The 13878-nt window shown below is 39.9% G+C and overlaps 1 protein-coding gene across 1 annotated transcript in view; it reads right to left on the reverse strand.

The window, feature by feature from the left end:
- Nucleotides 1-4267: 4267 nt before the first annotated feature.
- Nucleotides 4268-13878, reverse strand: part of LOC121429520 (serine-rich adhesin for platelets-like) — a 51340-nt gene continuing 41729 nt past the window's right edge. Inside the window, exon 19 of the mRNA XM_041626579.1 lies at nt 4268-7004. Coding sequence (XP_041482513.1) covers nt 4268-7004 — 2737 coding nt within the window. The remainder of the gene's footprint in view (nt 7005-13878) is intronic.

A 13878-nucleotide genomic window follows, 5' to 3' on the forward strand; every position in this document is an offset into this window, starting at 1 on the left:
TTCAAATGTGAGAGTAATTTGCTTCTCTCTTTTTATCCCTGACAATATCAAGATACTGTCATTTCAGTAGACTGTAAAAAATGGAATGAATTATATACAAAATTAACCTCTGCTGCGTGAGGCTCTATCATAATCTTTTTGTTCAAGGGTAACATAGTCATCATGATCATAGAATGCTTCACTGACTCCCTCAGGATCGGATACATTTAAGATTTTGTTGCTTGTCTTTAATTACATTGTTGGATCAGCTCCACAGTACCCGGGCTCAGTAAGGGCGATTCCACACTAGAACTTCAAAAATATCATAAATTTTAACATGCTTTCAATAAGTCATAAGTAGTGTAATATTTTACTATGATACCTACATTTTATGAAAATTATGAGTTTAACCAAAAGTGAAGACAGATATAGTTTTTTTGGGGGAGAACAATGGAATTTTAAATTTTCAATAATTTTGCTCATTGAATAGTCAAGTACAAATTCCACCTGAAACAATTATTTGCAAAGCAAGAGAAGATTGAAAATATTGCAGGTCAATAGAATAATATATCATTGATGGTTCCAAATAATATCTACAACATTTTCATGATCCATAATAGGGGCAGCCCTGATTTTTCCGAACCTATTTTTGGCAATGTCCCGTACGACACATGACAATGCAAAAGTTTTTCCTACAATTTTATTTTTGATGATGCAATTTCATAAAATGAGTTTCTCTTTGTTTGACCTATGGGTGATCGATTTATCCCATAAGGATCTAATTACTGCCCTTCATTTTTCAATTATTGTCCTATTAAAAAATGTCCCGTACGACACACGCTGTGTCGTATGGGACATGTCCCGTACGACACACAATATAATAATGCATCTAATTGCAGGATTTGGATTCGGAAACCATAAATAGTAGGCATAATTAAATTCATTTAATTGATTTAACATAAAGTGAACTGAAAAAGTACTTTGTTTATCTCCATAGAACATGAAATAGGTGATTCTAAACATTTTAATTGATTTCATGTAGGCTTATTCTTTTGTGAATCCCTTCAGCTAATTAAACTGGTGATTTTCACTGATCAGAGCAGGTTAATTTCTTTTCATTGAGCATGAAAAGAAAACCTTTATAATTATTTCAACCTAGCCTGGAAGATAACTTCCTCTTGCATTCTAATGTGGAATTATTATAAGATGTAAAAAAAATCATATCAATCATCATGATCATCTATTTGGACTTCCCTTGATGATCACTATTTTTATATACAATATTGAAACTCCTTACTTTTTTCAAGTTGTAAAAAAAATCTTGAAAAGAAGACAAACCATATGGTTTCATGAAATGCAGATGGGTTTGAAAAAGTAGAACCGCATTTCTTTAGACAAAAAAATTGTAACCCAAAAAAGGGAAAAAAGTGACAGTTGTGACATATATCATGTAGATATACATTTTATATAAAAAATCATAACATCATGATCATTTTAGCCCCATAATTTACACAAAGTTTCATTCATTTATTGTTTAAATAGTGTTTGGAAATCATCAATTAGTTCCCTAAAATATAACTTCACACAAAACCTGAAGTTTTTCAGCTCGTAAAAATGCTGTGAACACTTGTACATTTCCCATCATGAAAAAAATTATAACATATTGCTCCCAATTGTATACATTGAGGTTACTTAATTGTATTGTCCTGAATGACTGCTTATTAAAAGATTATTCATAAATAAGCAAGAATTTAGGGGCAATGCTCCTTCTGATTGATAAAAAGTTCATGTTTATTTATTCAGGCTGCCCAGTACAACACGCAGTGCCTGTACAACACACAAGTGTGCTGTACGACACACAAGTGTCCCGTACGACACACAAGTGTCCTGTACGACACACAATTGTCCCGTACGACACATTATTTTGTTTATGATATATTGACAGAAATATTCACCTAATAGCGGTTTCTAACCTAATGAATGTCTTAGTTTGATGGGATTATCATTATCATCAGCCAAATAATGTGATTGAAGAAGTCAAAGTGGCATAAAGTAAGAAAGTTTGGCTTCAATTTAGAGATGTCCCGTACGACACATTTTGAATGTCCCGTACGCCACAATGTTCTTGAAAATTATAATTTGCTTTATTTATTCATGAATGTTTATTTTGCTTTCTTTTGTAAATGTGTTTGTTCTTGGGTAATTGAGTGTCAATTTGAGTTCAGTTTCTATGAAATTTATCTGCCCAACTCACAGACTTTTGAGTACAAACTTGAGGTTTCTAAAAAAGCCACTTTTTCTGCGTCCGTACGACACATTACTATTTTTAATCTGTATTATACAGGATGTGAATTCAAGTCATGTTAAGTCTTGGTTTTTCTTACACTCTGGTAGTAGTTGATGACCACCTATAGTTACTGGAATATTTTTTGTTTTTTCTTGTCAAAAACTGTCAAATGTTTTCTAAATGTCCCGTACGACACGTATGGAATCACCCACAATCTTTCTTTTATCAATAATTACATATCCCATTGCGTCGACGAGTGGATACCATGCGCGACCAAACACATGAAAAAAGATGTCCTTTTTTCAAGACAGGGCACGTTACGTACGTAACGTAATATCGGTGTCAAATACACTAAAATAATGGAAAAAAGTTATCTAATTCGCTCGGAAAGCTACGTGTTTAGGGTCAAATTTGCGATGGTATAAAAAGACTAACATGTTTTTATAAAGGATGTACTTTTTGCCCCAACAGTAAACACTATGTGTGTCGAGTCCTATTTGCGCGAGGTGTAGGAGGTGGGGCCGTACTAAAACCCAATGATGATGGCATAGGTAAAGGAAAAACCTTGGACAAAGCTTCAATAGAAGGTGTGGCCAAAATTAAATATGACTATTAAATTATCGCTGTACTTGTAGGGGTTCAATTCAGAGAAATACTTGCCAAAGGTATCGTTTTGCTTCCAATAATGGTCATGAGTAGGGTTGCATACGCCAATATACAAATAGCGAATAGGCATGAGTGCGATGGTGCGAGATTTCGCATGAGGTGAAAGAAAGATGCTCTATTCAACGAGGCGTTAGCCGAGTTGAATAGAGCGTTTCATTCTTTCACCGAATGCGAAATCTCGCACCATTGCACGAATAAGAATATTCGCTATTTGTGTTGTACAACGCCTCGGAATCTAGCGAAAATATGAAAAAACAAGAGTTTTCCCTCCAGTAATCTATGAAAAGGGAGCAAAAATATTGAAAGCGAAAAGCAAAATCCCACAAGCCGGGCCCACAAGCGCACATGATCTTGGACAGCATTGCGCATTTAGCCAGCGAGCTGTACGCGCATTGTCACCTTATTCAATGAAATCGCATTGTGACGTCACCTCCTAAAGCCGTGCAGTGGTACATTTTGGATGGTACGTCTCGAGTGCAACGGTACGATTGTATGACATTCAGCCTCCCATTTGATCGCGTACAACTCGCTAAGTAGGCGTTGTACAATACTTGTTAAGTGATGCATTCACTTTTAGAATAAACTGTAACCCATATAGATTAATAAACATACGCATAAATTTTACGTTATGTTTGAAGTCGCTCTCAGGATAGGCCTAACCTAATGTGACTATAGTCATCTACCCAACAACACGAACCATTACACAGCGATTTTGTAGAAACCATGAAGAGTTTTATTCCGGTGGCAGAATTTGTTTTCAGCTTTTCACTCCAATTATTTTCAGGTAAGTTTGAGATTTTAGAATCAAGAAAATTGTGGCTTGACATTCAGTGATAAATCACACCCCTTGATAATCCAATACGTATGAGAATGTTTGATTTCAGATTTGATTAATAAAAAAAAATGATATATCCAATCCTCTAATTTGAATTTGATTATATACCGACCCCTTCAATTACATTATATACTACCATAAATAATCAAAATTTCGAATATTGATTAATATCGGTTTCAAACTTAAAGTTATCATATACTATAAAAGCACGATCTATCCAGTCTTTTTTAGAACTCTTTAGTTTATGCTTTAGTACACTCTAAAAAATGAAGTGCTAATTCAGCTCTTAAAGAGCGTGTATAGTCATGATAGTGACTGCACTTCGGAGTGCTGATTTTCCTCGTTCAAATTTGAACTAGACAAAACAGCACTCCGAAGTGCAGTCACTATACACGCTCTTTAAGAGCTGAATTAGCACTTCATTTTTTAGAGTGTATATGTAATTTGAATGGGTCCAGAGGAATCCCTTTCGCAGACTTACAATATTAGCCATATATGCCTCATAATTTTGTGTAGTTCAGAGCATATACCAACTTGATGTTTGTAGGTTTGCCGGTATGGGCAATCGAGGAAGTGGTTTGAGTTGCCATGAGCTGCCTTGAGTTGGAGAGGTGAGAGAGGCTTGGATAGTTGAGTGAAGGCTGGCTTGAGTGGGAGAGATGAGAGAAGCTTGAATAGTTGAGAGAAGGCTGGCTTGAGTGGGAGAGATGAGAGAAGCTTGAATAGTTGAGAGAAGGCTGGCTTGAGTTGGAGAGATGAGAGAGGCTTGGATAGTTGAGTGAAGGCTGGCTTGAGTTGGAGAGATGAGAGAGGCTTGAATAGTTGAGAGAAGGCTGGCTTGAGTGGGAGAGATGAGAGAAGCTTGAATAGTTGAGAGAAGGCTGGCTTGAGTTGGAGAGATGAGAGAGGCTTGAATAGTTGAGAGAAGGCTGGCTTGAGTTGGAGAGATGAGAGAAGCTTGAATAGTTGAGAGAAGGCTGGCTCGAGTGGGAGAGATGAGAGAAGCTTGAATAGTTGAGAGAAGGCTGGCTTGAGTGGGAGAGATGAGAGAAGCTTGGATAGTTGAGTGAAGGCTGGCTTGAGTGGGAGAGATGAGAGAAGCTTGAATAGTTGAGAGAAGGCTGGCTTGAGTGGGAGAGATGAGAGAAGCTTGAATAGTTGAGAGAAGGCTGGCTTGAGTGGGAGAGATGAGAGAAGCTTGAATAGTTGAGAGAAGGCTGGCTTGAGTGGGAGAGATGAGAGAGGCTTGGATAGTTGAGTGAAGGCTGGCTTGAGTGGGAGAGATGAGAGAAGCTTGAATAGTTGAGAGAAGGCTGGCTTGAGTGGGAGAGATGAGAGAAGCTTGAATAGTTGAGAGAAGGCTGGCTTGAGTGGGAGAGATGAGAGAAGCTTGAATAGTTGAGAGAAGGCTGGCTTGAGTGGGAGAGATGAGAGAGGCTTGAATAGTTGAGAGAAGGCTGGCTTGAGTGGGAGAGATTAGAGAGGCTTGAATAGTTGAGAGAAGGCTGGCTTGAGTGGGAGAGATGAGAGAAGCTTGAATAGTTGAGAGAAGGCTGGCTTGAGTGGGAGAGATGAGAGAAGCTTGAATAGTTGAGAGAAGGCTGGCTCGAGTGGGAGAGATGAGAGAAGCTTGAATAGTTGAGAGAAGGCTGGCTTGAGTGGGAGAGATGAGAGAGGCTTGGATAGTTGAGAGAAGGCTGGCTTGAGTTGGAGAGATGAGAGAGGCTTGAATAGTTGAGAGAAGGCTGGCTTGAGTGGGAGAGATGAGAGAAGCTTGAATAGTTGAGAGAAGGCTGGCTTGAGTGGGAGAGATGAGAGAAGCTTGAATAGTTGAGAGAAGGCTGGCTTGAGTGGGAGAGATGAGAGAAGCTTGAATAGTTGAGAGAAGGCTGGCTTGAGTGGGAGAGATGAGAGAAGCTTGAATAGTTGAGAGAAGGCTGGCTTGAGTGGGAGAGATGAGAGAAGCTTGAATAGTTGAGAGAAGGCTGGCTTGAGTGGGAGAGATGAGAGAAGCTTGAATAGTTGAGAGAAGGCTGGCTTGAGTGGGAGAGATGAGAGAAGCTTGAATAGTTGAGAGAAGGCTGGCTTGAGTTGGAGAGATGAGAGAGGCTTGGATAGTTGAGAGAAGGCTGGCTTGAGTTGGAGAGATGAGAGAAGCTTGAATAGTTGAGAGAAGGCTGGCTTGAGTTGGAGAGATGAGAGAAGCTTGAATAGTTGAGAGAAGGCTGGCTTGAGTGGGAGAGATGAGAGAAGCTTGAATAGTTGAGAGAAGGCTGGCTCGAGTGGGAGAGATGAGAGAAGCTTGAATAGTTGAGAGAAGGCTGGCTTGAGTGGGAGAGATGAGAGAAGCTTGAATAGTTGAGTGAAGGCTGGCTTGAGTGGGAGAGATGAGAGAAGCTTGGATAGTTGAGAGAAGGCTGGCTTAAGTTGGACAGCTTAGAGAGGCTTGAATAGTTGAGTGAAGGCTGGCTTGAGTGGGAGAGATGAGAGAAGCTTGAATAGTTGAGAGAAGGCTGGCTTGAGTTGGAGAGATGAGAGAAGCTTGAATAGTTGAGAGAAGGCTGGCTTGAGTTGGAGAGATGAGAGAGGCTTGAGTAGTTAAGTGAAGGCTGGCTTGAGTGGGAGAGATAAGAGAGGCTTGGATAGTTGAGAGTAGGCTGGCTTGAGTTGGAGAGATAAGAGAGGCTTGAAGAGTTGAGTGAAGGCTTGCTTGTGTTGGAGAGATGAGAGAAGCTTGAATAGTTGAGAGAAGGCTGGCTCGACTTGGAGAGATGAGAGAGGCTTGGATAGTTGAGAGAAGGCTGGCTTAAGTTGGACAGCTTAGAGAGGCTTGAATAGTTGAGAGAAGGCTGGCTTGAGTTGGAGAGATGAGAGAGGCTTGAATAGTTGAAAGAAGGCTGGCTTGAGTTGGAGAGATGAGAGAAGCTTGAATAGTTGAAAGAAGGCTGGCTTGAGTTGGAGAGATGAGAGAGGCTTGGATAGTTGAGAGAAGGCTGGCTTGAGTTGGAGAGATGAGAGAGGCTTGAGTAGTTAAGTGAAGGCTGGCTTGAGTGGGAGAGATAAGAGAGGCTTGGATAGTTGAGAGAAGGCTGGCTTGAGTTGGAGAGATAAGAGAGGCTTGAATAGTTGAGAGAAGGCTGGTTTGAGTTGGAGAGATGAGAGAGGCTTGGATAGTTGAGAGAAGGCTGGCTTGAGTTGGAGAGATGAGAGTGGCTTGAGTAGTTGAGAGAAGGCTGGCTTGAGTTGGAGAGATGAGAGAGGCTTAAACAGTTGAGAGAAGGCTAGCTTCAGTTGGAGAGATGAGAGAGGCTTGAACAGTTGAGAGAAGGCTAGCTTCAGTTGGAGAGATGAGAGAGGCTTGAAAAGTTGAGAGAAGACTGGCTTGAGTTGGAGAGATTAGAGGGGCTTGAATAGTTGAGAGAAGGCTGGCTTGAGTTGGACAGATGAGAGAGGCTTGAATAGTTGAGAGAAGGCTGGCTTGATTTGGAGAGATTAGAGAGGCTTGAATAGTTGAGAGAAGGCTGACTTAAGTTGGACCATGGACCAACCACACTGTAGGTCCATGGTTGGACAGATGAGAGAGGCGTGAATAGTTGAGAGAAGGCTGGCTTGAGTTAGAGAGATGGGAGATGCTTGAATAGTTGAAAGATGGCTGGTTTAAGTTTGAGATTTGGGAGAGGCTTGAGTAGTCTTGAGAGCAGTGTTGGCTTAGTCGGTAACGCGTCTGCCCGTCGAACCAAAGATCGTGGGTTCGAGTCCACCCCGGGCGGATGACTGAAGCCAGTGCGTTGTGTGTAAACGTCTCTCCCATGTTTCATAGATGCAGGCTATGTTACAATGGAAAACACTCCATCCCTCGGATAGGACGTTCAATGGAGGCCCCGTGTAGAGGAGAGTCACCCCCTTTGCACGTTAAGAACCCACTGCACTATTCGTATAAGAGTAGGGGGAAACCCCGGTGTAGTGGTCCACCTGCATTCCCCCAATCAGTTATATCGGGAGGAGAGACCTGCGGGTCATAGTGATTCAGTTCGCTTTTCGCCTCCCGGGCACAGGTGACGTCAAAACAAATAATAATAGTCTGCGAAGGCTGGCTTGGGTTTGGGAGGTGAGAGAGGCTTGAATAGTTGAAAGAAGGCTGGTTTGAGTTGGAGAGATGAGAGAGGCTTGAATAGTTGAAAGAAGGCTGTCTTGAGTTGGAGAGATGGGAGATGTTTGAATAGTTGAAAGAAGGCTGGTTTAAGTTGGAAAGATAAGAGAGGCTTTGATAGTTGAGAGAAGGCTGGCTTGAGTTGGAAAGATGGGAGAGGCTTGGATAGTTGAACGAAGGCTGGCTTGAGTTGGAGAGATGGGAGAGGCGTGGACAGTTGAGAGAAGACTGGCTTGAGTTGGAGCAATTAGAGAGGCTTGAATAGTTGAGAGAAGGCTGGCTTGAGTTGAAGAGATGAGAAAGGCTGGAGTAGTTGAGAGAAGACTGACTTGAGTTGGAGAGATAAGAGAGGCTTGAGTAGTTGAGTGAAGGCTGGCTAGAGTTGAAGAGATGGGAGAGGCTTAAGTAGTTGAGAGAAGGCTGGCTTGAGTTGAATAGACGAGAGAGTCTTGAATAGTTGAGAGAAGGCTGGTTTGAGTTGGAGAGATGAGAGAGGCTTGAATAGTTGAGAGAAGGCTTGCTTGAGTTGGAGAGATAAAAGAGTCTTAGATAGTTGAGAGAAGGCTGGCTTGAGTTGGAAAGATAAGAGAGGCTTTGATAGTTGAGCGAAGGCTGGCTCGAGTTGGAGAGATGGGAGTGGCTTCGTAGTTGAGTGAAGGCTGGCTTGAGTTGGAGAGATGGGAGAGCCTTGGATAGTTGAGAGAAGACTGGCTTGAGTTGGAGAGATAAGAGAGGCTTGATTAGTTGAGTGAAGGCTGGATTGAGTTGGAAAGATGACAAGGCTTGAATAGTTGAGAGAAGGCTGGCTTGAGTTTGGGAGGCTAGCTTGAGTGGAGTAGTAGAGTAGGAGAATAAAAGGAGACTGCTGTCCTTCTTCAGTGTTCAGTAATTTTGTGTTTATTGAAGTGAGTACAAACGCAATGGGTTGAGATAATAAACAAAGTATGTCCAGATCATGTTTAGAATAAAGGAATTTCCTATCACTTTACACCCTTATAAAAATCGCCAATGGTATTTGAATGGTGCCGAATGGTAGTTGAATGGTGATCTGAATGGTAAATGGTACACGAATGGTATTTAAGTGGTGTTTCAATGGTAAGTTCTTAATGGTAATTGGTAGTTTATTTAATGGTAAATGGTATACCAAATACCCAATGGTGTCTCAGCGGTATGTGACTAATGATATGATTGGTATGATGAATGGTATACCATTTACCCAATGGTGTCTCAGTGGTATTCAATGGTATCTCAGTGGTATGTGCTTGTAATGGTATGAAGAATAGTATACCATACATCCAATGGTGTCTCAGTGGTATACAATGGTGTCTCAGTGGTATACAATGGTGTCTCAGTGGTATACAATGGTGTCTCAGTGGTATTCAATGGTGTCTCAGTAGTATGTGCCTGTAATGGTATGATTGGTATGATCAATGGTATACCATACACCAATGGTGTCTCAGTGGTATACAATGGTGTCTCGGTGGTATTCAATTGTGTCTCAGTAGTATATGCCTCTAATGGTATGACTGGTATCATGAATGGTATACCATACACCAATGGTGTCTCAGTGGTATACAATGGTGTCTCAGTGGTATTCAATGGTGTCTCAGTAGTATGTGTCTCTATAATAGTATGACTGGTATCCAATGGTGTCTCAGTGGTATACAATGGTGTCTCAGTGGTATTCAATGGTGTATCAGTAGTATGTGCCTCTATAACATGTATAATGGTATGATTAGTATGGTGAATGGTATACCATATACCCAGTGGTGTCAAATGGTGTCTGAGTAGTATGTGCCTCTAATGGTATGACTGCATGGTATACCATATACCCAATGGTGTCTCAGTGATATACAATGGTGTCTCAGTGGTATTCAATGGTGTCTCAGTAGTATGTGCCTCTATACTGGTATGATTGGTATCAATGGTATACCATATACCCAACATGGTGTCTTAGTAGTATGTGCCTAGTGGTATATATAATCATGTTGGAAAATTGTAAAGCCATAGTGGCTTAGTGGTGTTTGCCTAATGAACGCCATTTGTGTTAATGGTGAATGGTATGCCCAATTGCATTACCCATTAACATAATTCCGAAGATTTAAAAAGAAAATATATCAAAGATTAAAAGGTATTTAGAGTTAATTAAATATTTGAGCTGTGACTTTTATGCGAGCAGCTTCCCCAAATCAAGTGTAATCGCTCATGATTGTAAACATGGTCTCTTGCATTCTTTTAAATTGTCTTTTTCCTTATTAAGTAAAAGGTCTATATGTGTTTAAATATTATTGATCCAGTGGTTATAATACAATATTATAAATTTGTTATATTTTACAATTGTACATATTACCTTCTAAATTTAAATCTGATGCAATGGGTGCAAAAATAAAATCAATCGGTCAATGAAATCTTTTTTTGATAATAAGGGTTTTGATTTTTAATCAATAAGTTTTATTTTATTTTTATAATCATTTTGCTTGTTTATGGCCGCTTTTTATAAAAAGAACTATATATTGTTCCAAGAAGATATTTGCAATCAATCCCAAAATTCGATCAGATGCAAATTTACAGGTGATGATAAACATTAAGTTTGTCTAGAACATAACAATTTGGATTTTTTTTATGGATCAGTTGCAAGTTTGCAATGAAAAGTATGACTCTCATGATTTTGGAGTCTGAAATTGATTTGCATTCGATTGCTTCGATTGCAAGTTTCTTGCAATGCCCCATATTTTGTTCAAAATGAATTCACTATTGGTTGTCTTGGTCCCCCAACCTCTGTCAAATTCCCATCCACAAACCCTGATTTGGTCTGTCTGCAACGTCAAAAGCCCCCTCTGAACCCATTTGTACGCTATTATAGCTGCTTCCTGAATCATGAATTATTTCTCTCTTTTTTACAAATGATATTTTCAAAATTCTAATTCTATTTTTTAGGCCCTAATTATTCTTTCCCACTTGTGGACAGCGTTTATAAAGAGGAGAGATATTCTATAGGCCGGTAATTACTTGATTGAAATGATTTTTCTACATGGTCTTGCTCCCTCACCCCTATCAAAATTCCCTGCCGCCATATACATGTAGTACAATGTAACAGAAAAGAAATCTACTGAATGAAATCTCAATTTCAATCATTACAAAAGCAAATTAAAAGGGAAGAGGAGTGAGTAAAAAAATATAAATTAAGGGGAAAAAACAAGAAAAGAAAAAAGGCAATGAAGAAAAGAAAGATTAACAGAAAAGAAAAAAAAGACAACGAAAATAAAAAAGAAAATAAGAGAGAGAACAGGAAAAAAAAGTGAAGGGATCGAAAACTTTTTTCATAGATTCCAAGGAAAACAGTGGCACTCACGCCATCATGGTTTCCAACCCAGAACCAATCGAGAGGAAAAAGAAGACACCCCTAGCCCCTGATTTGGTTTTAATTCACCCCCCCCATATGCGTTGGCAAGCAGGGCCGCTTGGCTGCTTGCAATTGCTATACATCTCTATGTAGCTAGCTCTATCGCACGCACGCGCGCGCGCACGTCTAACCGTCAATTGCAAGATTTGAAAAAGAAAACTCCATCTACCGGGACCGCCGTTTTGCTGTTGATAAGTCCGTCGATAATTCATCAAAAACTAAAGGAACACGGGTCAGATTCGGACAGCGACTTCAAAGTCAATTGTGGAAGGCTAAACAGTAAGTTCTATAATAATTTTCTTTGATTTATTTCTCAAATTGTCTCAAAATGTTAGATGTCGGTCGACTCGGTGTACTGCCACGACCACTGCACTGCACTGCCAGCGCCATTGCCCCGTTGGCGCTGGCCGCTGCTCTACTGGCCGGGACGTGGCTATGACGATAGGGAGTGCTTATGCTTTGTGTTGGCTGAGTTTAGCTCGGCGAGCATTGAATAGATTAGTAATTCGCTCGTATTGCCTGATGTTTATTGTCAATGTTTTACAAAAACATCTCTGAATACGTTGAATTCATGAATGAATGATTTGTTAATGCTAATGTCAAGACTGTCAAAGCGTTAATTGTGAAACACTGCACAACGTTAATTCACTGAAATTGAAAACTTGCCAACAAATATTGTTTTGGAATTAGGCCTATAATTTGTTGTTGTTGATATATGTTGGTAAATGAGATAAAATGGAGGTGAAACATGGTAGGGGTCCTAAAGTTTGAAAAATGATAAAGACTACGAACTGTAAGTGGACAGAGTGACAAACGATTCCTATTCAATTTTTCTACAGAGGCTGCAATAATTATGCAGAGAAAAGTGGCGCTAATGCAGTTTTGCACCGGCCGATTACCAGCATACCTCATCACAAAAATTTGTTCCCAAATGTCATGACAGGTCTCTCAGTCACATTTCGATGTTAATGCCACAGCTTTTCAAAATATCGGGAACGGCTGTATTTAGTCTTCGATCTCGACGCGTTGATCTAATCCGTAGAAATCACTTCGCGGATTGCTTGGATTCGCTGTAATGTTTATTGGGACTGAAGTTAGCAAACAAATCATGCTAACATGTGACGAACAAACAGCCAGCATGCCGCATGCGAATCTTTTGGTCGCATAACTTCGGTTCATATCAACATGATGGCAAATCCAAGCGATCCGCAATATTTTGAAAAGTGGTGGGCATTGTGTATTGACCTAAAAATGTGTGTAGACAAATAAGACAATTTCTGGTGGGGAGTTTTGCTCGAAGTTGGCTGGTGTGAAACTTGTGAAGCATTAATGCGGGAGGGTATTATTAGATCTTTTCATGGGGCTAGGCATATCAATTTTTAAAGTAAATTTTATCCTTTTTTTAAGTTTGTCCTGTGATCACAGTTTATCTGTTTTTATTTACTGATCAAAACTTGCCTAAAACAATGTCTGGAATTCATCCACTGGCATATGATTGTCCATGAACGGATCCATGATTTCTCAAAGGGGGTAGTGGGGCAGATTTTCCCAAGGAAATTTTAAATAACAAGCAAACCAAAAAAGAGATCCTCACTCTTGTATGAGACAATATTTTAAATATAAATATTTGCTGTAACTTTCGAAGGGGGGGGGACACTTGTGTAAGAAAGCCACATTTTTATCTTGCTCTCAAGTTGGGGGCACAGTGGTCCATTGCAGGAAGAGTTGCGTTTAAACGCAGGTCAAAAAATCAATCGCAAGTCCCAAATGCGCGCTGTTGATTGGTTGAAAATCAAGTTGCGTATGATATTTAGAGTTGCGATTTATTGCAACTCTATATATACAACGGACCCCAGGTCAAATGTGCCCACTTGGATCCGCTTCTGCGATTGTCAATACCAGGGAAATTGAATTTATGTCATCGATTACCCTCCTTTTGAAAATTGCTGCTCTGGAAATTTGATTTCAGATGATATAGCTATTACTAGTATAAAGCATGCACATTTATAATACAGCCTTGTCTGAACTAAGCTGGACAATATCACATTTCCTTATTGTTTTCCTGAATTCTGGGCTGGTAATCAGAGATCCATGAAAAATATCTCTAAAATTAAAGTTCTAAGATCATTCTTTTTCTATTACTATATTAGTATTCTATTTTTGTTTGTATCTGCACATACATGCAGATTTTACAACACTTATATTGATTTTGTTTCATTTTCAAAGTTTGGACGACGGATACACTGGATGATAAGGTAGATGGTCCAGCCTTATATGGGAATGACACGACGGGTGTTGAACACAGAAAACGTGCCGTGTACAAGAAAAAAATGGAGTTTATGAAAGGTATGTGTGTAAGAATTTTCTTCAGTAGGAAAAATTGCAAAGCTTCATGAGATAAAACAGATTGTATTCCTGCAGTGGCATAGCTGAAAAAAAATCAGTATATTGGCTGAGGGGGAGGGGTGGACACTTTGTCCTCAGGTATTCATTTGTTGTGGTATTTGTCATCATTGGGGCCTCCCATTAGATAATAGGTTATTTTCTTCCCATCTATG

The sequence above is a fragment of the Lytechinus variegatus genome, chromosome 16 (assembly GCF_018143015.1).
Source record: "Lytechinus variegatus isolate NC3 chromosome 16, Lvar_3.0, whole genome shotgun sequence".
Lineage (NCBI taxonomy): Eukaryota > Metazoa > Echinodermata > Echinoidea > Temnopleuroida > Toxopneustidae > Lytechinus > Lytechinus variegatus.